Genomic DNA, 25,037 nt, shown 5'->3' with positions numbered 1-25,037 from the left:
GAGATCAGATATTTTACTCTCTCCACACCAAGAAAGAGGTTCTAACAAATTAAATTAATTTATTTTGTACAAATTGTAATGGTGTCACAGTTAATACAGTAGGAAGCATATGTAATTTTATACACCTGTTTTCTTTTAACATTACAAAATGCCCTGAAGAGACAAGAACGGTGACTGTTTTTTTTTAAAAGGAGTGTCCTGACACTGATCACATTCTAATCTGAAAACACTTTGATCCTTAAAACAAACAACCAACCCCTCCCCCATAACCAGAACTACTGGCTGCAGTTCTGAACTCTCACGTACAGTACAAAGGAACAACAACTTACTGGAAAGGCAGGAAAACTTGGTCAAGTGTCAGTTAACTCATGGAAAGCTTAAAGTGTGCTTTAGTCAGTGCAAATAGAGGAATGTATCAACTGCTATAGTGTCTGACCACCTGGTTAAATCTGGTGAGTTATCCCTGAGAAAGCAGCTTCTCTCTGCAAGTCTCTCGGAGTTTGTTGATGGTTGACATGGACAAGCTTCCAGGGTCCGTGAAGATTTGCTGGAGGCAAAAGGAGAAAACTCCGTTAAAATTCTGGCTTTGGACAACATGCTGGAATTCTTAAAGAATTCTGAGGTGTGAAATCCCTGCTTTGATATCTGTGCTGTGGAAACAGCTACTTTGTTTGGCCTCCTTGTTGTTACAAGGGGTAGCATCTTCATCTGCTCTGCTGTAAAGACATGGTAAACCTGCACAGGTCATAGCAAGTGTTGGAAGTTACACGAAAGCTGGTTTGAATACAAGTGTCCAGTTAATTATCTTCAAAGGCACCTGTGTTGGTGGATAGCAGGCATATTTAAGCAGAGGGCACTGACACAAGCACAGAACTTTTTTAGGAGTAGGAATCACCTGCTGGGATGTAGTTTTGTGCACTCTTAGCAAACAGTAGCAGAGTTGGCCAAGGGATTTATGACAGATCTGTTCCTGTTGTTTGGGTTTGTTGTGTTTTGGTTTTTTTTGCAATTAACATCTTTTACATTTCAGTCTTCTGACTTAAGCTCTGAATCTGGTGTTTTATACAGATTTGGCATCCAATCTATTAATAGTTTACAAGAATAATTCTTAGTTTGCAGGTTGTCGTAAGTCTTGCGTACTCAATGAATTTTGTCTGGAGAAAAGAACTTGGGGCTACCTTTTTCTTCTTGGACTAAACATAATGCTTTATATTCTCGCACTGTGAGGATTTATCAATGCAAATTTAAAACACACTTTGTATCTATTCTACAATATTCTGTTACAATTCATCTGAAAAAAGCACACAAACACAATGCAGAGATCACTGAAAGGATGCATTAAAATTATTTTCTGATCAGACTTCCCACAGTAACCGGTAAAAAGGGAAAAAATAATTTTTTTCCTTGTATGACAGATAATGCAACTGATTTGCTGTATATGGATTTAGATTGTCATTCTTTGTAAGGTTTGCGTTTCTTTTGTAAGAATATTCTTCATCCTTTCAGAAATTCCTACAGGTACATTTTTCCTAACTGTATCCATCTTTTGCCTGAGCAAAACATTTCTCAGTCAGTCTTGTTTTTAATTTGTGACATATAAAAGCTGCAGAGCAATTACCTGCATGAAGCTGTGACACTCGGTTACAAACGTTCCTTTGGTGATCTGCTTAAATTTATCACAAATGTCAGGGAAATTTGTGGCTTCCAAAATAAAAGCTTGGTGTTGCTTAATTAATGTTAAGGCTACGCGGAAGATGATCTTTGACCCCTCGTAGAATAAACAATCCCATATTCGGAGCACAGTCTGCAGGAAAGGGGAGAATTCAGATTACAGCTTGTTGATTTCCAGTAGGTAACGACTGCTAAAGCACTGCAGACTAAATAATGACCGAGTTTATATTAAGAGAACTTATGTTATCGATTACCTCTACTGGAAGAATGTCAATGAACAAGCATATAAACCAGCGTGACACCACAAGGGTCCACATGACTCCATGTCTTTCCATCAGCTCTGCCACAGCTGGAACTTTCATTTTCACAAGTTCTCCGAGGACTTCCTGATCAGTTTTCAGGCCCAACATCGCAGGACTGTAATAATCTTGAGAGAAGAAACTGGAATTTAGGAACCTGTGGATGTGATTTTTTTGCACAAAATTGAGGAGAATGTCCTGTACACCTGAGTATATAAAGGCATGATGAGGTTATGAATCCCAAGTTGGAGTACATTAAACCATGCAGTGAAGACGCCTGTGTTGTGGTCATAGAGCACTTCTCTCTCAGCCAGGCCTGAACCCTCTACACAAACACCTCATTTGTGCCGACCAAAGTATCTCCTTTCTCTCTGATATTTAATGAGAAGCTTGACATGAGCCGGCAACGTGTGCTTGCAGCCCACAGGAACAACTGTATCTTGGGCTGCATCAAAAGAAGTGCGGCCAGCAGATCAAGGGAGGTGATTCTGCCCTTCTGTTCCTCTCTTGTGAGACCTCATGTGGAATATTGTGTCCAGTTCTGGAATCCTCACCATAAGGATATGGAACTGTTGGAACAGGTCCAGAGGAGGCTACAGTGATGATCTGAGAGCTGGAGAACCTTCCGTACGAGGACAGGCTGAGAGAGTTGAGGTTGTTCAGCCTGGAGAAGACAAGGATCCGAGGAGACCTTATAGAGACCTTCCGGGACTTGAAAGGGGCTACAGGAAAGCTGGTGAGGGACTGTTCATAAAGGGTTGTGGTGACAGGATGAGGGACAATGGGTATAGACTGGAGAGGGGCAGATTTAAACTAGACATAAGGAAGGATTTTTTCACTGTGAGAGTGGTGAGGCACTGGCACAAGTTGCCCAGGGAAGCTGTGGCTGCCCCATCCCTGGAGGTGTTCAAGGCCAGGTTGGATGGGTCCTTGGGCAGCCTGGTCTGGTGGGAGGTGTCCCTGCCCGTGGCAGAGGGGTTGGAACTGGATGGTCTTTAAGGTCCCTTCCAATCCCAAGGAAGGATAACGTAGGCAATTTTTAACTACTAGGTTAAACTACAAAAGCCTTGCTCACATTTAAGCAGTTCAATATAACCACCACCTCCTTCCCATGTGCAGAGTCTGCAGCCCCTGGTCCACACAACACCCAGACAAGTAACAAAAATTCCCCAAAACTACCCATAGCCTTTAGACAGGGTCTAGTCACAAACTGGAAACGTGGATTTCTGAGAGCTGTGCTGTGGTGCTGGAGGCCAGACACCACCTCTAGGGTGTGACCTAGCCATTAAGTGAAGTTTTTCTCTATTTCCTATGAGCCAAAAATCCAACTTTTCATAGAATCATTCCAAAATGAAGTGAATGACAGGTTCCCTCAGGCAACATCTCTTCCTACTTAATTTATCTGTGAGATGGACTGAAATTAGATCTGCATATCTTACATGGCAGGTCACTGCATTAATCCATTAAATCCAAAATCAAGAAAGTGAAGAGGCTGGAGCACAAGCCTTATGAGAGGTGGCTGAGGGAACTAGGGTTGTTTAGCCTGGAGAAGAGGAGGATGAGGGGAAACGTTATTGCTCTCTACAACTACCTGAAAGGAGGTTGTGGAGAGGAGGGAGCTGGCCTCTTCTCCCAGGTAACAAGCAATAAAATGAGAGGAAATGGCCTCAAGATGTGCCAGGGAAGGTTTAGGTTGGATATCAGTAAAAGCTTCTTCACCAAATGAGTTGTCAGGCACTGGAAGAGGCTGCCCAGGGAGGTGGTGGAGTCACTATCCCTGGAGGGATTTAAAAGATGGGCAGATGAGGTGCTAAGGGGTATGGTTGGACTCAATGATATCAAAGACCTTTTCCAACCAAATAATTCCATGGTTCTATGAAAACCAGAGCACACTATGACTATTACTCCACAGCCTGTTTGACAGAGCAAGCATTTTTATTACCAAGGTGCAGGCTGAATAACGAGCATCTCCATTCTATAAACAAGTAGTTCTGGGGATACTTAAAGGGAGAAAAAGAGTATTTTAGTTCATAAGAGTTCAGGTAGCCCAGCAAGGGGTGAAACTGACAGAGGTATTTAAGGAATTCATATTTTTGTTTTAGATGACGACAGAAAACATTTAAGCTGAACCTAATGGCTCCAGTCCTGGGAAGCTGTCATGATGATTCACTAGCGGTTTTCTGACTGGATCTACGTTATTAACATTTACTGAAAGAAATAACTGATAACACAAGCACCTTTCTACGTGCTTCTTTCCTTCACTGAACTTAGAAAGTAGCAATTCAGGTTTCTCTAACTTAGCTGGTTCCTGCCAAGGTTCACAGACACACACAAAGCACAGCCCAATGGTTCACATGAGCGACAGAATCAGAGCAAAATCCATTTGTCTGAAATAATTTCAATAAAACCTCCCAGTGCCACAAATAAGTTTAAGAAGATGTCCAAATGATGCAGTACATGTATAACCACTTTAATTTCTCTAATGAAATCACAAAAGCAGTTTCACGTTCCACTCTTTTCTGTTCCAATGGTTTTCTTGAACAGAATTCCCACCCCAGGAGCTATTTGCTCTCCATTTGTCCTGTTCAAACTGCAGATCATCTCCAGGAGTTTTTATGGTTTTAAAGAGCATCACATTCAACTTCTACAAATCTAGGTTTTTGTCTGTGATCCTTATTTTCTTTGTTCCCATTGAAGAATGATGGGTAAAACTCCTCTACAGACCTAAGAGTCGCTGCCATGATATACATTCCTTTAACCATTTGCCTTTCAGTTGCTTGCAGGGAAAGCTCAGAGAGCTAAAGCACAAGTAATCCCATGAAGAAGAGTGCTAAAACCAAACAAAATCACACCACGACCTTGAAAATGACACGAACCCGTCTCTTTCTCCATATTTTGTGTTAGCATTGTGTTCATCTGTGAATTGGAATGCAGGTGAAGTAACGTTAACCGGCTGAGTAATCCTTTTTTTAAATGCTGCTTTTATGTAAGAGAAAAACAAAGAATCACATTTCGCAGAACAACCTGCTTTCCCCTTCAATCACATTTCTTCCCTTTCCTACCCTTCCTCCTCCTCTCACACATCCACAAACCATTATTCTTCTTTCTTGTGCTCGTGAGAAATGCGAGTACTTAAGACTTCTACAAGTTACCACCAGTGAGAGTGTCCTCAGGAGGAAGGCCAGCAGCCCACATGCTCTCTGCTCCGCGCTGCCGCAATCATCCGATAATGCTGAAACCAACAGCAGCTGCTATTTTTAATTTGTACAGCAAAGTAAATGTCAGGATGTCAGTGCGAACGCAACCAAACACCCACCCAGCTTTTTGAGACCTGGCGAGTAAGAAGTTAATAGCCAGGCAACTCGAAAACATCACTCCTTGAACCACTGGAGCAGCCGAGAGGCCTCCCTGTACATTAAAATTCGGTTCAGGTTTGTTGGATTGGGCTGCTGGACAGAAAGCGTGAAGCTATTCATTTATCTGGGGCAGCCTCCTGCTGTTCCCGTGGAGCGGGAGCGGCTCCCATGGATCCTGCTACGGCGCCGCTGCAAAACAAGCAGGAGGAGGGATTAACGATTTTATGCAAATGCCAATAACTCAGTAGCAGGTTTTTTGCCAGGATATTGGCTGCCAGGTCCTGACAGGAAGAAGTTGCATTAAAAGAATCTACATTACATTTTTACATGTAATTGTTATACACTAATTATAGCTACTGTGGGTATTAATGACACTTACTACACATAATTAATATGCAGTTATAATTCAATATATATAGTCTTACTCTCCATGTACATACACTTTTAAACATAAATGTATATATACACAAAGTTAGCGACCCAAATGAGGACACCTGCATTTCCAGTCCTCCAGAAACATTCCTGCAAGACCCCACATTTGTGCAAACCTTACCCACGGATCATTTACAAGGAGCATCACAGCACGGCAGTGGCCTAGGGGTAGCACAGACCTCTAACCTTATGGCTCTGACATCGCTCTCCTGCAAGGCAGCGTTACCCCTGCAGGGGTGCCAAGCCCCAGGCACAGCTGCCCCGGGGCAGAGAGCAGCAGCACCCAGGCCTGCATTCTGCCTGAGGGACACGCACCGAGTCATAAGGGCTACGCAGCAATAGCCCAAACTACACTGGGAGTCAGAGGAGTCATGCTCGAGCCACCATTCATGCTCCACGTCTGGTCTCACTAGTTAAAATGACTTTCTAACTCGGTCCACTGCCCGAGCGCTTGGTAATATTTAACCTCCACGGCTCTTCTGTTCTTATTTGCTAGGGGTGTCCAATCCCTACGCCTTCTGGAAGTGTCCCCTCAGCAAAAATCCTGCAGCTCTCCCTCGCTGCAAACATTTCACTGTGTGCCCACTTTCCCTAATCATTTATAATTGTCTGCTCTGCCCAGCATCTCTCCCTAAAGTTAAAATATCTTGCTAACAAACAAGGCTACATAAGCCTGGCCCTCCCATACACCATAAAGCTGTTATTTACAAGATCCTGTGCAGCAAATTATTTTTACTCACCTACCTTCAAAATACATTAGCTTTATGTTCCTTCCATATCTTATCTTACAAATTGAGATTTTGGTTGGGGCAATGTGGTTTCAATACAGAATGGAGGACAACGTGATTGAGAGCTGCCCTGCGGAGAAGGACTTGGGGGTGCTGGTTGATGAGAAGCTCGACATGAGCTGGCAATATGTGCTCACAGGCCAGAATAACAACCGTACCCTGGGCTGCATCAAAAGAAGCATGGCCAGCAGGTTGAGGGAGGTGATTCTGTCCCTCTGCTCCGCTCTTGTTAGACCCCACCTGGAGTATTGTGTCCAGTTCTAGAATCCGCAACATAAGATGGATATGGAGCTGTTGGAACAGGTCCAGAGGAGGGCCACAAAGATGATGAGAGGGCTGGAGCACCTCCCATACGAGGACAGGCTGAGAGAGTTGGGGTTGTTCAGCCTGGAGAAGAGAAGACTCCAGGGAGACCTTATAGTGACCTTCCAGTACCTGAAAGGGGCTACAGCAAAGCTGGGGAGGAGCTCTTTACAAAGGCTTGTAGTGACAGGACAAGGGGAATGGCTTTAAATTAGATTAGACATTAGGAAGAAACTCTTCATGATGAGGATGGAGAGGCACTGGCACAGGTTGTCCAGAGAAGTTGTGGGTGCCTCCTCCTTACATCAAGGTGAGGCGTTTAAGGCCAGGTTGGATGGGACTTTGAGCAGCCTAGCCTGGTGGGAGGTGTCCCTGCCCATGGCAGGGGGGTTGGAATTAAGATGATCTTCAAGGTCCCTTCCAACCAAGACCATTCTATGATTCTAGATTTGCATGATCCACAGTTAATTAGCATATTAATTATCTTTCCCTCTCAATAATCTGGCAAAATACTGAGTAGCTGATGATCCAGAATGGATCTAAGCCAGTAACTGCTTCCAATCTGCCACTTACTAATTGAAAAATAAAACAAAGTCATATGCAGGCTGATTATATTGTGTATCTATTGATCTTGGTTGGTTTACAGGAATGTTCTCTGGACATTCACAGAACAAACCGCCTTCCCTTTCAAACACACTTCACATTCCTTGCCTTTCCTATATATTCCTAGGGGGGACTATATATGCCCCTGGAAAAACACATAGCCAGGTCACTTCCTTTTAATCACATCTTCTTCTAAAAGACAACTAATGAAATATTGTATTATAATTAATATTATATTCCATTAGTAAATTATTATTGCTAAATTCCAGAAAAATGTCTCTATGAAAATTAGGTTTCCTAGTATGAAACTAGGAAGCTAGTTTTGTAAGGCTTTCCTTACTTTCCTCTCAACTTTCCTTTGTTGCTCACTACCCAGGTGCACCAGCTTTGCTTAGTTGGTCATTCCTGGTGCCTGCCTATGGATTTTCGATGCTTTGCTAAGTTTAGGAGTGCCCGAGAGCATAGCAGGGGGCAACGCAGGCAGCATCCCACATGGAATTTGCCAAGTACCAAGTACCAAGCACCCCTTCCTCCAAGTCTCGACCCTGAATAGCACCACAGCCCCATTGCTCTGCCAAGCCTGTCAGCTTCTCTTCCTCAGAAAGCAAAACGAAAAGCCAGCTTCACCAACTGGTAGATATTTTAATGCTTGTACAGTGTTACAACACAGGAGATTCGATGAAGGGATGTTTTTCCTTGTTTTCTGAGCTTTTTGTTACAAAAACTGTGGCACTGACTGTGGTGTTCTGTCCCTTAACTTGAAACCTGTTCTAGTTCAGCATCTAGCAGAGATGTTCCTTAAACTACACTTCACTGTACCTATCACAATAATTAGCACCTCTCAGAATCCTACCAGGATGTCCAGGACTAAGACATAACTGTGCTTGTGCTCCAGAGCAGTAATGAGATTTGCAGGAAATAAGGATAAAGCTTGCAGGGACTGTACGACCTTGTTCTCTGTTACGAATAGATTAAGAGGTTCCAAAAATACAAGTTGAAGAAGCAGTACTCTTATAGCCTTAAATTACCTCTACAAGTCAGAGCTGCACAAGTTAAAAAAGAATCCTTTAAGTCTGTTGTGCATGTGTCAGGTTAAATATAAATACTCCTGCTGGAACTGGCATGATATGAATTCCTAGTGCTACAGAAATACTCAAGACGAGATCTCGGCTCTGCTGCTTATCTTCCAGCATTTCTAACTGTGATTTCAAGAGCCTTTATAACCCAGCCTGTGTCAAACCGAGTGATTTGTCTTAGAGGTCCAATTTGTTTAACCAAACTGAAAAATCTAGAATTAGCTAGTTTAACTTTTCTTACAGCCACAGGCAATATCAAGTATTTTATTCACAAGAATATGTTTACAAAGTCCATGAGAGCCATGGTGAGGGAAAATGCAGGAATTAAAGTTCCTCCCCCAAACAAGCAAACATGGTTCATTTTTATATCCATATCAACATTCAAAATGTCTTCTCGCTGGAGATCCATGTTATCATTTGCTAGTGGATTTACTGGAATCCAGAAGAGACAAAGAGAGCAGGTCCCAGTGCTGGCAGGCAAAAGCAGAGGCTGCCATGGGCAGAACTGGCCAGCTTCATGAAAAGCATTCAGTTCTACATTTTGAGTCAGAAGAGAAACAGATAACACCACATGCCTTTGTGGGAAAATAATCCTTTCCGCTAATCCTTCACTATAAAAACGTAGCTGTTTCCACGTTGCTGAATACGAGCTATTTTAAATTACTTTGGCAGTGCGAAGTCTTCCTTTCCAAAAAGATACACTATCATAGCTGAAATTATGGACTTCATGCAACACATACGGAATGAGTTTCATCACTTCAGTTACAGAGAGGTAAAACTAGATTATGATAGCAGTCCTTTCCACCTTCAGAACACCTAAATGCCATTTATGCTCTTCCTCCTCAATCTACTGACTCACTCGTTCTCCCTGTTGGTGACTCTCAACATGCTTTTTCCAAGAAGGCACAACAATGTTCTGCTATTTTATTTCTGCTATGGGATAGTCTAAAAAGGTGCAATAGATCTTCTAAGAATCTACATCACGTGCCCGGCATAAAAAGTTGGATAATCAATGTTTTGGAGGAAATCAGAAAGTCACAACAGGAAAAGGAGGAAAACCAAGAGTACTGCCAATTCATTTTTGCAATATCAGGCCAAAGTGATATCCTGCAGATAGGCAGTTACACAGCAAGCTGAACTCTTAACTGTGTTATTTTTAAAATATAAGTTCCTAATCCTCCAGGGAATTGAAAATAAGCAAACTCAGTAAACAAACCAAACCAAACCAGGCTCAACCTGTATTTTATTTTTCCTTCATTAAACCAAACTGAACCACAACTGCTGTCCCGAGGTACCGAACTCGTACCAGAACCAGCAGTAGTTGTATCATTCACAACCGAACTTTAGCTTTAAAAAAACCATAAACCAGTCCAATTAATTTTGGATGGCAGAACTACCTTAGAAAAAATAAAGAATGCAAGCATTCTATGGATGCTTATTGGTTGTGATACTGCGATTATGCAAAGGGTTCTCAGACACTGGAAGAGGCTGCCAAGGCAGGTGGTTGAGTCCCCATCCCTGGAGGGATTTAAAAGACGGGTAGATGATGTACTCAGGGATATGGCTTAGTAGTGGACAGGCTGGGTTGGAATTGATCTCAAAGGTCTTTTCCAACCTAACACTTCTTTAAAAGTATTTCGAGAAATTATTTACTATTAACACCTTTTCAGCAAGCACAAAAAGGTACATAATCTCATCTATCTGTATTCATCTCTTACTTCTGACTAAAGACAATGAAAAAAAAAGACAATTATATCCTTCCAGGCATTACAGAAGTGATGAAATACAAAGAAACAAAGACTTTACATGTAACCTCTCACAGAAACAAGTTGAAGTTGGCAGCACCTTTGAAAGCACAAATGCAACTTTCAGACATTCCAGTTATGGAGAGCGAAACTGGCTTTTAAAATTCTTTTTTAATCAGTAACTCTCTGTAATGAGCTGCTCAGTGGAGACGCTTGCGTCATTAAAAACTAGCCTAGATTAAGACTATAGCTAACAAAGCACTCTTGTACAGGTAACATATAGCTCCGAGCAAAACGCTGTTGGCTAATCCTCCTTTTTTTCCTCCTATGCCCTCTGGAATGGTTGGACTCAACGATCCAGTGGATCTTTTCCAACCTAGTGAATCTGTGATTCTTTGCATCCACTACCATTGGAATTTCTCCTTTTGTGGTTAGTGTGATTTTCACAGTATCAGTGAGCTGACAGACACCAACGGACATGGGTTATTCACCACTTGACTGTTTCCGACTGGCCTGACCCCAGTCATTGCACTCCGTGAATTGCTCCAGTCTATAAAGAGTTGCAGGCTTTGGAGAAGGCTGCAGTTCACTGGGTTGATGATGCTCCCAGGAGCCAAGATTTTTAATTCCCAAAACACTTGGACAGACTTTGAACACCAGTTTCCTGGCTCTGGCACAGGTTGCCCAGGGAAGCTGTGGCTGCCCCGTCCCTGGAGGTGTTCAAGGCCAGGTTGGATGGGGCGTTAAGCAGCCTGGTCTGGTGGGAGGTGTCCCTGCCCATAGCAGCAGGGATGGAACTGGATGATCTTTAAGGTCCCTTCCAACTCAAACCATTCTGATTCTCTGATTCCTCAAATGGAGAGGAAATCCATGAACAAACAAACACTGAAGACCACCACAACTGCTTATCACACCTGTAGGGGAAACAAAAATGTTTACAAATGTACAGTGAGGCTTAATGACTGATGACTTCAGCTGGATTTGTGGCTTTTTGATTCCTCTATGTGATTAAGAACAGCTATTTTATCAGTTCACCACACTGACAAGAATTATTAACACCTCAGCATGAACCACACTAAACATTTAGGCTCTCTCACCCTTAAGAACCACCTCTGTGCTACATTTTCCTTAGCTCTTCAGAAGAACACTACAGTCATGCCATGAGAACTACTGAGCACATTACCTAAAAGACTGGTACAGAAGCAGGAGGCTTAAAACAGAAACCTGAAGAGACACATGCGGTTCTAGCCTGGTATTTGGAAAGGGAAGTCAATCCAACCTTTCAGTCTGAAGAGAAGGGGAATGAAAGCTACAATCCTAGTACTTCAAGCTTGAGGAAACTAATGAGAATTAACTATAATCTTGAAGCAACAGGTTTTAAAGCTATAAGAGGAACAAATAAGAATCCTCCACTGGCCAGAAACTGAAAACTTTGTAAAGCATTCAAGTCTTTTGAACTTAAAATAGAATCATTTGTTTTGAGAAGACCTTTGAGATCATCGAGTCCAACCGTACCTGTCCACTACTAAACCATATCCCTGAGCACTAAATCTACCCGCCTTTTAAATCCCTCCAGGGATGGTGACTCAACCACCTTCCTGGGCAGCCTGTTCCGGTGCCTGATAACCTTTCTGGTGAAGAAACTTATCCTGATATCCAATCTAAACCTCCCCGGGTGCAACTTGAGGCCATTTGCTCTCATTCTATCAGTTGTGACCTGGGAGAAGAAACCAACCTCCACCTTGCTACGACCCCCTTTTAGGTAGCAGACAGTGAAAAGGTCTCCCCTCAGCCTCCTCTTCTCCAGGCTAAACAACCCCCTTCCTTCAACCGCCTCTCATAAGACTTGTTCTTCAGCCCTTTCACCAGCTTCATTGCCCTTTTCTGGACGCGCTCTAGCACTTCAATGTCCTTCTTGCAGCGAGAAGCCTAAAATTGAACACAGTGTTCAAAAGGAATATGAAACAACCAAGGCTGTATTTCCCAAGCATCTCTCAGAAACTGAACAGACACCTCTTGTACATTTAGGTACATACAAGTTAACACTGTGCACGATTTTCTTCATATAATTTCCTTTACTCCCAAAGCACATCTCCTTCCAAAACCACATTCTTTATGCAGCCACTTATGCTCCATATGCATTACACTGTGTTTTGATACAATATCAAATCCTGCTGTCAGTGCTTCTTCATACTGTGCTGTATTAAAAAGAAAACCTTGACAATACAACTGAGCAATTTAAAAGAAACAATTTTGCAGAATCTTAAGTTGCACATATGATAAATCCAGAGTAAGCACATCTTAGCTTGGGAAAAGCCAGAGTAATCCTTGGATATATCACTACTGAAGGTGAAAGTGTGTCAACATTCTATTTGGCATTTGAAAAAATAAGGTGAGAAAACTGCATCAGCTCTGATATTCACATTTAAGACAGGAAGCTGAAGAACTGGAAGGGATGTGAAAGAAAAGGTTACAAATACTATTTACAAATCTGAGCTCTGTAAGGAACTTCTCCATTTGTATAATTTATGCAAAGAAAATTAAAAGCAAACTTCACCACTTCATAGGGAAAACGCTAGGCATTATTGGCTTTTTAATATTGCAAGAGGAAGTCTTAAAAGGAAGCAATAGCTTCAAGTTAGAACAAGGCAAATGCCAATAAAAAGTAGAGCAAACATTATTAGTAAGAGTGATTTATAGTTTGAGTTCACTACCAGGAGTGGTGGTAGAGTCTTTCTTTCAGACCAAGTTTGGGACCTTTCATGATGAGAAGTGCCAGCCAAACCTGTCTGCTGCAGAGGGAATGGGAGGAATCCCCAACATAAGAAGGATATGGAATTGTTGGAACAGGTCCAGAGGAAGGCTGTAAAGATGATCAGAGGGCTGGAGCACCTCTGCTACAAGGACAGGCTGAGAGAGCTGGGGTTGTTTGGCCTGGAAAAGAGAAGGCTAATGGCTCTAAATTGGAGGGGGGAAGATTTAAACTAGACATTAGGAAGAAGTCCTTCACGATGATGGTGGTGAGACACTGGCACAGGTTGCCCAGAGAGGTCATGGATGCTCCATCCCTGGAGGTGTTCAAGGCCAGGTTGGATGGGGCCTTGGGCAGGCTGGTCTGGTGGGAAGTGTCCCTGCCCATGGCAGGAGGGTTGGAACTGGATGATCTTCAAGGTCTCTTCCGACCCAAACCATTCTATGATTCCTCATCTGGCTTCTTGTACAGCAAATCCAGTTACATTTCCAGTTTTATGAGTCTTGGTATTTAACGTATAGATTACTTCAAGCGTATAAATACATCTTATGAGGATTTACAAGTTAAAATACAAAACTGTACATTAGGATCTGCCCTGTGCACCTCTTCCCCCAGACACACACTTCTGTGTTTCCCCTACTCTACCTGTTTTCCTCCTTTGTATGCAGCCAGGGAATTCTACTTGATCAGTCCTATCTGAAGTAACATTTCATTTGAGAAGTATTTTGCTGGTGGCTTTTGAAAGGGATGAAAATTTGATTTACTGGGGAGATAAACCATGGCCTGCACAGGCAGCCAGAGCCTGTAGTCCCATCCAGAGCTGCACCACAGGGAAGCTATTGAAGATAACATCATAGTGCTGAACTTGAGGTACGTTAATGCAAGGCTTGCTTGCCAGAAGGAAAGAGGCACACTTGACTTTTATGGGTGGAATAAGTCATTTATGTCCTGCATCCAGCATAAATACAGCCATATCAAGGAACACAATATTCCTTCAGCATTTGTAAGCACTATGGATGTTAACACTTTGCACAGCTGAAACTTAGCATGTTTCCTCACAAAAGTAAGGTGGACAAGAATATACTCCTGTCAAACTTCTGGTTTAGATGAAACTACGACTTCTACCCAGCAACCTAAAGCACACCTACTGAATGCTGTGATTGTTCTCTTATTCATGAGGCTTGTGATATGAGGTGGGCGTACAATACATACAGGAAAAAAATTATTCCAGAACTATAAATATACGTATAATTTTAAAGAAGAAAACCATCAGTTACTCATTTCCTCCTTGCTCAAGTCTCTCAAATCCCCTAGCAGTTCAGATTTGTAAGTAATAAGCATTTCAGGCTTATCATGGTTTCTAAATACAGGCACATGATGACTCCTACATTCCACCTTCAGCTTAACAGGACACCACATGCTTAATTCCCAGGTAAATACAACTGACCTCTACTGTTCAAAGATTCATGCTTTCATCACGACTGCTGGGTAACAGTAAAACATGTCAAAACCACACAGTCAAAACTCCTAATTATTTAGCCTACCAGCCAAACCTTCCTCTCTCCTAGTGGCAGATATGATGCCACTGCTTCTTGCACTTCATGTGCGATCACAGAGGAACTCTCTAAGGATGAATGAGAACTCTGCCAGCTCACAGCCCTATAGCTGGATGCTGCCAGAGGAGGAGGAAGATAAGCAAACAACACAGAATCGATTGATCTGAATCGTTTTGGGTCAAAGGTGCTACAAAAAAGCTTGGTTATCAAAAGCTACTTTGCAAACAAGAGGTCACGCATATTACAAATAATCTTGTAAGGAGCCTTGCACACCAAAGGCAGCGCTCAAGTCTTCCGTGTGAAAGGACATGCTTTCTGTCATGATGGCCTCCTTCACAGGCTGCAAATTCAGCTCAGTGTTACTACTGTTCAGGTCTAGCAAGTGTCTTCTGTCTGCACGGCTGAATAAAATGCTTCGTGTGAAAAAAAGTTCTACCTCCCTTTGGAGATGCAGGTCTTAAGAGACCCAGCTACCTAGCCAGTTCTGCAGGCAGAGGTTCCCTGGCAACACCCAATCAGGGTATTAAAATAAATTCAGCCACAAGAATGAAATAAATACATGTTCAACTGCGACTAAAACCAAGCAGTCTAAATAGAAACACCATAAAGGTAGCAGAGCGTTGAACTCTGCATTTCTCAAGTGGCCATTCCCTTCAAACCTGGCATTCCATATGATGGGATTTTAAATATTATAACATTAATTACTTGAAGGAGAAGGATATCCAAGTGTATGATACACAACTACGTTTTACCAGGGCAGGTTCAAATTAGACATCAGGAAAAATTTCTTCACCCAAAAAGGGTTATTGGGCACTGGAAGAGGCTGCCCAGGGAGGTGGTTGAGTCATCAGCCCCGGAGGTATTTAAAAGATGGGTAGATGAGGTCCTCAGGGATATAGTTTAGTAGTGGACAGGTGGAGTTGGACTCAATGATCTCAAAGGTCTTTCCCAACCTTATGATTCTATGTTATTATTCAGTTCAAATATTCGTGTCTGTTAGTATGCCTAGTCTCTTATGCAACAGTACCCGCAAGTCTATGGCTGATACAACTGGGAACCACAGAGAACTCAACAGAAATGTGTTAGATCATCCGTTATCTCAATACACAGACATTTATTTGTCTTAACTGGCAGCTGCTAAGCTACCCACCAAAGGGGGATCTTGCGTTGCACCTTGTCTCCTTGTAGATAATGACAGTTAGTTCAGTGCAGTCTACTACTTTTGTGACTGCTTCACCACTGAAAACTGTGCATGAGGGTGAAATACTTTAAAAAAACCCAAAAGGGTAAAAAGAACCAGGCTGAAGGAAAGCTGCTAGACTGATCCTTGAAGAATGCTTGTAGGCCATACCTAATGTAACATTTTTATTATCAATGCTGGGGCCAGTTCTGTTTAATATCTTTATCAATGACATGGACAAGGGAATTGAGTGCACTGTCAGTGTCTGCAGATGATACTAAGTTGGGTGGAAGTACTGATCTGCCTGAGGGTAAACAGGATCTACAGAGGGAGCTGGATAGGCTGGATCAATGGGTTGAGACCAACTGTATGAGGTTTAACAAGGCCAGATGCTGGGCCCTGTACCTGGGTCACAACAACCCCACGCAACGCAACAGGCTCAGAGAGGAGTGGCTGGAAAGCTGCCTGAAGGAGAAGGACCTGGGGGTCTTGGTTGACAGCCGAATGAACATGAGCCAGCAGTGTGCCCAGGTGGCCAAGAAGGCCAATGGCATCCTGGCCTGCATCAGGAACAGTGTGGCCAGCAAGACTAGAGAAGTGATCCTTCCCCTGCATCCGGCAGTAGTGAGGCTGCACCTCGAGTACTGTGTTTAGTTTTGGGCCACAAAAAGGACATCAAGATACTGGTGTGTGTCCAGAGAAGGGGAACAAAGCTGGTGAAGGGTTTAGAACACAAGTCGTATAAGGAGTGGCTGAGAGAGCTGGGGTTATTCAATATAGAGAAAAGGAATCTGAGTGGAGACCTTATCGCTCTCTACAACTACCTAAAAGGAAGTTGTACCAAGGTAGGGTTAGTCTCTTCTCCCTGGTAGCCAGTGACAGGACAAGGGGAAATGGCCTCAAGAATCACAAGGGGAGATGTAGGTTGGATATTAGGTTGTCAAGCACTGGAACAGGCTGCCCAGGGAGGTGGTTGAGTCACCATCCCTGGAGGTGTTTAAAAGACGAGAAGATGTCTTACTTGGAGACATGGTCCAGTAGCGGACTCAGCAGGGCTGGATTGAAGGTTGGACTCGATGATCTTAAAGGTCTTTTCCAACCAAAACCATTCTATGATTCTGTGGTAAAAAGAAAAGGCTGGTATTGGTTAACAGTCTGTTAACCTGGACTGAGAGATACTGTCCCATGTCAATACATAAGGCACAACAGAGTAACACAGGGAAAAGACCAAAGTAAGAAAGACATGGTATTTAAAATAGCAAGGACAAGACTCTGCAAATAAAGTTCAGCAAGAAGGTGTTATGAATTCCTCTAAGCTGTGGATAAAACATCTGCTGACAATGAGAGAGGAGCAATAGCACATGCATTATTACTGAGACCACAAATCGAAACCAGAGTGCCACAAGGGAAAAAAGGCAAAGAGATCCTACAGTTTTTCTCTCTCAAATAAAACACTTTCAGCTATGAAAAAAGAGCAATAATGCCACTGCACAAGGCACTGGTAAATTTCCCACTGGAAAAGAAAAGGGTGCCACTGTGATCAAATTAAAAAAACCCAATTCAAACTGGAACAAGCACACAAAATAATTTTTAGGCTAAAGTACGAACAGAAAATTTTCATCCAAGAGAGAAATTTGACTGAGGCAGCTAAGTAATATAAAATAACTGTAAAATTAATAGACTGTATTCTCAAAATACGTGACTCTTTTTTTCCCCCAAAGTCAGCACTGGCACAAGAATAAAGGGGTATAAAATTGCCATGAACAGGCTACTGCAGAAACCATAAGACCTTTCTCAACCACTAGAGGAGTCCTCTACAACTGGTTTTCAGTAAGAGTAAATAACTCCAGTATAATAGTCCAGTAGAGTCGTCAGAGTATAGCTTAAGAGGCACTGCTGCTTACAGACTGAGAACCACTGAAGTGGTGGTGGCAGAAACTGTTCTGTTATAGGGAAACTGTGGCTGCCCCATCCCTGGAAATGTTCAAGGCCAGGCTCGATGGAGCCTTGAGCAGCCTGGTTTGGTGGGAGGTGTCCCTGCCCATGGCAGTGGGGTTGGAACTGGGTGATCTTTAAGGTTCCTTCCAACTCAAACCATTCTGTGATTCTATGGTTCTATAACTGTAATACTAAAGTGAGTCCAAATTGTCAAGTTTTTTTTATCATAAGCTCACCATATCATCACAAATATGTACAATGTGACAAATAGGCTCCTTAAATTAAATACAAGAGTAACATAGTTAAAAGTTCCCACCTACCTGATGCTTTTTAAAGCAACCTCCCTGATATTTCCTCAACAGAACAAAATAATTTCTCAAGAGGAACCAGAGCTAAGCAGACATATCCACTCCGAACTCAAATTGAATCCATACTGCTTCTTATGAGCGATACTGTCTGCTCCAGCCATCTGTTTTGAATGAACCTGGGAATAAGAGGTCTTGGTAACACCCAAACCTTCAGTTAAACTAATAATTCTTTTCCTCCTCGATGTGTTTAAATGAGATATGCTCCTAATCCCTCCAAATCCCTGGCTGAGCAGCTGACAGACACAACAGGCAGTGGAACGCGCTTGCCTGCAGCAGAAGCAGGATCTTTCTGGCCTCACCCAGCTGTACCCAGCAGTGCTATGTTCAGTCAGAGGGATGGAGTGCACACAACTCCACATAACAACAAACTAAAGTGTAAGTTTTGCTGGGTTGCTCTTCCAGCTGTGCTAACTCCATATGAGTGGAACACAACAATTCATCCAGAAAACTTCTCCTGATGGTGTTGCATGCCCAAGCCGTCCCCCTCCTGTCACTGGGTGGAGCAGTCACACCTTCATCATATTCTACAGTACATACCTCCACCCAGACCTAAAACCCAATACTAGCAGGTAGGTGAGACATGGCTTAGGGAGGCTTTCTCTGTTACAGCCCCCAAAAGCTACCACTAGTGCTCCCATGTGTCACATTCCACATTTTTCAATCAATGACATTGATCTGTGGCTGGCGTGGTTCATCCGCTGTCAGCATCAAGCTACAGAAACAGCTGTTTAATGCAATTAAACGCATGTGGGTTGGGGGAAGGAAGCTTTCATGGGGGCACTGCAGAGGACAGAGAAGGGACTTCTGAATTGTCCTAAATCACCACCAATTTAACTGGCAGCGACAGGACATGCTCTAAAAATGAGGTCATGTCCTGGAGGCATATCTGTTGCAATGAAGGGGGAAAACATGTAGATTCTAATGCAAACAGATGAAGAAAAGAGCATCAGCAAGGCAAAACGTTGACTAATCAAACTCTTCACATCAAGAAATTATTGCTGCTTTTCCCTCCAAAGATCTGGAGAATATACAATGTTTCTCTGCTTCCCCAACAAATAATTATAGGGCTGTAAACCAAAATATGCTGTACCTTGCACTCTTAACAGAAAGGCAGTACTTACTTATCTGACTAAGTTTCTTTATAGATAGTTTTTCCCTCTCATATATATACACACAATATTTCACTGAAATTATGCTGATTATTTTACCCATTATGCTTTGATTTTCATAAATGTACAATTCAAGCATGATATAGGAGGGCAGTGGGAATAAAAGGGAAAAAAACCCGAACAAACTGGAGGGTGGGGAAGTGCATCAGCAACAAGTTTTCTGACTATGAAAGTATTTGTACTACATGAAAGATTCAGGCTACCCAGCTTGGGCTCTCGTTGAGGGACCCAAGCTGAAAGAGACACCTTAAGCTTTCTCAAAACTGACTGTGGAGGGGAAAGGGGCATGTTCAGATCAGCAATTCTGACCAGATATCCCATTCCCCACTGACTATCAAAGAAACATAAGCACGTATGTTTCTAACTTCAGCACCTCAGCTGGATGCCTGTATTGGATGTGCTGAACCCAGGCCAGTCTATAACAAGACTCTTGTTACAGGGTAGTAAAAATATATCTATAAACACGGTAGTAAACATATATCTATAAATATAACTTCATTAAATGTACAACTCTTTTAGGCACAGTAAGTAATTGCTTTTCACTTTATGAGTTTCTTCTCATCACCAGTGCTACTGCCCTAGGATAAATTCAACAACTAAGAGGGAAAAAGAAGAGCAACTTTTGCCATTTAGGTGTCAGGAAAGTGTAGAAGAAGGATATACAAGAAGGCCTAAAGTAAAACTAAACTAAAGTAAGTTCCCTACCAAAAGCAATGAATAAAAAATTCTGAATCTACTCCCTTGCCGCAAATAAAAACATATAAGACCATCAAAAACATTAACAGCAAAAGTTGCCACACATCACTTTGCAACAAAACTTGCCTTTTACTGAGGGCTTTATCCCTCTCACAGTGATGTCAATAGGAAGACATCCACCCATGGCAGCCAGGGGCAGGTCATGCGGCAGACAGCAACCATCAGTCTCCTACCTGTTTGCACAGCTTACAGCTCTCAAGGCTGAACAAAAGAAACAGACAGTTGGTTTCTTTAGACTATTTTTATAACTTGAAAGTAAACTTAAAGGCTGCAGACCCTCAAATATTTGCAGATTGATTCAACAAGTTGTAGTGCTCCCTGCCTTTCTCTACTCTCTATCTGCAGGCGAAGTCCAAGCACCCTGCCCATATGCAAGGAAAACCTGAGCTCCTACACAGTGTATTCAGCATAAAAGATAGCTTCTTACAATCATTCAAAAGTACCAAAAGACATTCTTGGCTCTTTTTGTTTCTTCTTCCAAGTCTTTCCTTTCCATTCAGCAAGGAACCAAAAATTAAATAACTTTTTTTTTTTTGTTTTAACCCTAAAGAAGAGCAGAATAAAGCAGAAATGAAAATATCAGCCTCGATGTCCTTGACCAGAACTCAGTTGACACTGTAATATTGGATTCAGCCTCCAGCCATCTGTGATAAAGAGATGTTCAAAAGCAAAAATGGGCCAACAGGGAATTTCAAAGCCACCTTATAGAAAAACTTGTGTTCTGTTTTGAGCATGGCCTTACATTAAAGGTGAAGCTGTAGTCAGTCCTGTGCAGTGGTCATGGGAATTCACGATGAAACCATTCTTCATCTATAATAAAATCCCAAGAAAGAGCTTTCCCAAATAAATTTCATATGAGCATAAAACACAGCTGAGCCCGAAGTCTCTTTTGGTTTTAAATTACTTCACAAATGCGGTGAGATTCAGTTTATACATTGGGCAGAATTCAGTGTGTAAACACCTCCTGCAAACCAAGAGATCCAGGCAAGGGAACCTAGAGAGCTACTGAACCGACCAGATGCAGAGAATATCTATAGCTTAGGGTGTGCAGATTTTCCCTGTGGACTCTATTGACCAGCCTGGCTAGATCAGCATTGATTGTAACAGAGCTTTGACAAGGATTTCACATACAGACACAGACAGGGATTTTGACATATGTTTGCTCTGTGGTAAAATCACAAGCTGTAAAATACACAACATATCCCTGCTCAGAAGTCGTGGACATGGCAGAAACTATCGTGCCTAACAGAATCTACCACCACCTTACCAATTACCTCTGAAGAAAGCTCATGCTGCCTCTTGCCAAGCCACTGGAAATTCCTGTTTGAAGCACAGTTCCCAAACTATGCATATCTCTCATCTTCGCTCTGCTCTGCGATTACTGCTTCATCTGTGTCTCACATCACATTCCTGTGACCAGAACTGCCAAATCACAGACACCTTCACACGTCCTGTTTCCCAGCATCATACTGACATAGAAGACATCTAACAGTTACAAGCAGGGAGTAAGAAGTAAGAGAGCAGATTAACATACACATAAACCACCACATCAAGACTAAAATCTGAGTATAAATCAGACAAGCTTTGCCTGCATGCTGCGACTGTGTGTTGTGTTTCCAGGATTGCAGAAAATCTTCAGACCATGCAAGTCCATTTTAACAACCAAAACCTCTAAAAATGGAGAAGAATGCAAAGACAAAAATAGAAGCCAAGTTCCAATATATGAATGCAACTATATATCTTATTAGCATACCGGGCAATATTCTTCCAATAAGAGCATCTAGCAACCAAAAGGACTCCTCTTCATTCTTTGTAATAAGAATCAGGTATCCAGCTATGAAGTTCATGCCCTGAAATAGAAGGAAGAGTTTTAAGACGCATACATGTTTCTTAAGAGTTTCTAGTTTATTTCATTTGATTAATGGCTGAATTCTTACAGTTCTGCAAAGTGGACATATTAAGTAAAATCTGGTAATAAAGGCTACCATCTGACTAAGCTGTTAAACCTGCTTGATGACAGCTGAGAATAACTGTTGACAAAGATCAAGGAAAGGAAAATTAGAAGGAAAATCTTAGTAGTGTATAATTTACCTTCAATTTTTTTTTTTTAATTTTTTTTTGAAAAAAAAAGAATCCCAAACCCCTGTCTTAATGTACTTGAAGACTGCTTTGACGAGAACCCAACCACAGCTGTCTTAGATGTGTAGTACAAATACAACACACCGGCAGGTAGACAGCATGGCTGCAGAAGGAGAACGCCTGACTCAAAACATTCTTTAGTAACAAGTTGTACCTCCATCAGTTTTTACAAGCTGTTGCTGCTTAACTCAAATGACTGCGCACAGATCTTTTGCTTCCATAATACTGCCAGTATTCCACATGCTACTTCGGGGCTGGCCACTGTGGCTCCTGCCTTTCAGCATGCAAACACAAGGTAAATGCTGGGGGGTTGAGGAAGAGGCACGAGGAATTTTGTGAAAAGCAGTCAAATCATGACTGGCCAAATTCCAGATGTGCAATATTCATAACCATTACTGACATCCTCTGACTGTAGAATTGGCATACAGAACACACGTCGTGCACTGGTATTCCCTGGAAATGCACTGCCTCTGCCTCAGGCACCTTCATCCTTGTATCTACCATAACACTACTAAGTTAGGGCAATATTACTGATTGACACGCAGAGCAGTCCACTGTTTTAAACACCTTTTAACAGGTGAACACCTTTTTAACAGGAAAAAAAATTTCACAGAAAGGGTCATTGGGCACTGGAACAGGCTGCCCAGGGAGGTGGTTGAGTCACCTTCCCTGGAGGTGTTTAAGGGACAGGTGGACGAGGTGCTAAGGGGCATGGTTTAGTGATTGATGGGAATGGTTGGACTCGATGATCCAGTGGGTCTCTTCTAACCTGGTGATTCTATGATTCTATGATAAAAGAGAAGATTCATAATTCTACCTCTTCTGCTATTCTCAAAATATAAAAAAATTATTTTAATAAATACATAATACTGAAAATAACAGAAATAATTAATCTTTTGCTTCCATTCCTGTACTAAAACTGATTGCAACTAAAAAAATAGATTTTAGTGACTTCAGTCCAGGTTCGAGGCCATCTAAGTCTTCTCCCCTACAGATTTCAATAAACACAATTCATATTCTTTTAACTTTGTAACAGTTGTATTTATTGTACTATCTTCCTCAGCTCACATGAAGCATAGATTAGCACATGGATCCTTGGTAAGGAAAGGGAGAAGAGAGAACTTAATAAGTGAACCAAACTCACATTTTGCTCATGACAGTTCCTGCTTCTTTATGATCCTTAACAACGGGTTCTTTGCTCTTGACTGTCATGAATCAACTTTTACCTTCTTTTTGTCCCACAGGAAACTTTACTGTACTTGGCAATGAGAACAGGAGCTTTTTTAGCTGCCATCTAAGCAGTAGTATAAGGTTGAATTTCAAACAAATCTTCCTCCTACTTGCCTGTCTATACTGGGAGATGGCACCAAATAAATGCCACCACCCTTCCAGATGTTACATGAATGCTGGTCACCTTGTGCTCTGAAAAATGTGACAGTGAAAACCAAGGAAATTGATCTCATGGTGCCTTGTACATACCAAGAACTATTTTTGGACAGGAGGGAGGAAGAGGGAAAGATAAGCTCACTTTTTCTTCCTCTCCAAACCAACTAATCTTTATACAACCACATATTATAAAACGCTTAGTCTGCAGCTAAAGACTGGAACCAATCATGATCAATTAAGCTACAAAAAAAGCCTGCAGAGAAATTCACAACGACATTTGAACTTGCCTGAAGTGATTCATTTTTTTCCCTCCCCAGGGCCATTTTAAAACCCAGAAAGTTTGTGGATCTGCTTCTAAAAATACACATTCAAATGGGCAAGAACAGTTGCTATTGGTGAAATTTTGCATTGCTTAAAAGCCAGTGATTACATACCTGACAATATCCTACTGCTTTGTTATGATGCCCATATGCTACCAGTACATTGTAGAGCGTATGCTGCAAACAGGGATCAGCAGTTTTGCGGAATTTTACATTATCTGGAAATGTTCTGTTCATGTCTAGACAAAAGGGGGAAAAAAAAGATGAAAATTAAGAGCCGTTCCATCCTTCATTTTCCAAATAAACTTTTACAGCTGTTCTGAAGTACAACCGAAACTTCACTATGGCTCACCCATAGTGTAGTTTTGGTGGATGAATTTTAAGAAACAGCTTTATCACCAGTTTGGCTAAAAGGCCATCTGCATTCAAGAACAATCTATTCCTAGAAAGATTAATCCTATTAGTGCACAGAAACCAATTTCAAGCAAGATCAAAGAAATTTTCGGACTGGACTCCCTCAACACCTGACTGCAAAGCTTTAAATGAAAGCAAACCGGACATTTAGAACTATGCCTCTAGGAAAGCATGGCCTCCTAACAAATCAGATGAACTTTCAACTGACTTATTCAGTCAACTTCTACCAAAGAGTCCCAAACAACTTAAAAAAAAAAAAAAAGTCCTGTTCCTGCAACTCCTGGCTTCCACTTAAAATCACGGTATTTTTGAAGATTTTTAAGTTTCTCCATGATGTGACTATGAGAAAAGTTGTTTCTTCATCGGTGCAAGATCATCAAGAAGGAGAGTTATGTTTGATATCCAAGCAGCCGAGCACTTCCCACATGCTTCAGGCTCAATCCTAAACCAGGTAAGGACTATGCAATCACCGAGATTTCTAAACATTTATTTCTTCCAGATCAAACGTGGAGAGCAGGACTCATCTCTCCTTACAAAGGTCTAAAAATTAGACATGCAAGTTTGAGCTGGTAACCCAAAACTCCATTTAGTTGCTGGAAAGGAACAGGCAGAGTTAATTTTTGGCCTGCTTAACTCAATAAAGAGAGAACCCAAGGTCATTAGTCCAAACTTGTGCATCTGATTTTTACAAGTTTAAGTTGGGGATGAAAATCCTATTCAAAAGTAACTTTTAAGATTTTCAAAACCCAAGACTAATAAAATATAAACAGTTGCTTAGGTTATATT

At 41.9% G+C, this 25,037-nt stretch overlaps 1 protein-coding gene across 2 annotated transcripts in view; it reads right to left on the bottom strand.

Moving 5' to 3' along the window:
* GRTP1 (growth hormone regulated TBC protein 1) overlaps nucleotides 1-25,037 on the bottom strand; it is a 39,531-nt gene continuing 14,494 nt past the window's right edge. Inside the window, exons 4-8 of one of the 2 annotated variants that reach the window (XM_069878077.1) lie at nucleotides 23,952-24,076; nucleotides 21,746-21,842; nucleotides 1,926-2,098; nucleotides 1,619-1,804; nucleotides 1-547 (exon numbers count right to left, since the gene is read on the bottom strand). In XM_069878077.1, coding sequence (XP_069734178.1) covers nucleotides 458-547; nucleotides 1,619-1,804; nucleotides 1,926-2,098; nucleotides 21,746-21,842; nucleotides 23,952-24,076 — 671 coding nt within the window. In that variant the 3' untranslated portion in view covers nucleotides 1-457. The remainder of the gene's footprint in view (nucleotides 548-1,618; nucleotides 1,805-1,925; nucleotides 2,099-21,745; nucleotides 21,843-23,951; nucleotides 24,077-25,037) is intronic. The other variant, XM_069878067.1, reaches the window with a different exon arrangement.

The sequence above is a fragment of the Phaenicophaeus curvirostris genome, chromosome 1 (genome assembly GCF_032191515.1).
Source record: "Phaenicophaeus curvirostris isolate KB17595 chromosome 1, BPBGC_Pcur_1.0, whole genome shotgun sequence".
NCBI classification, from domain to species: Eukaryota; Metazoa; Chordata; class Aves; order Cuculiformes; family Cuculidae; genus Phaenicophaeus; species Phaenicophaeus curvirostris.
Note: the sequence above shows the minus strand (reverse complement) of the source record. Positions and strands in the feature narration are given on the sequence as shown.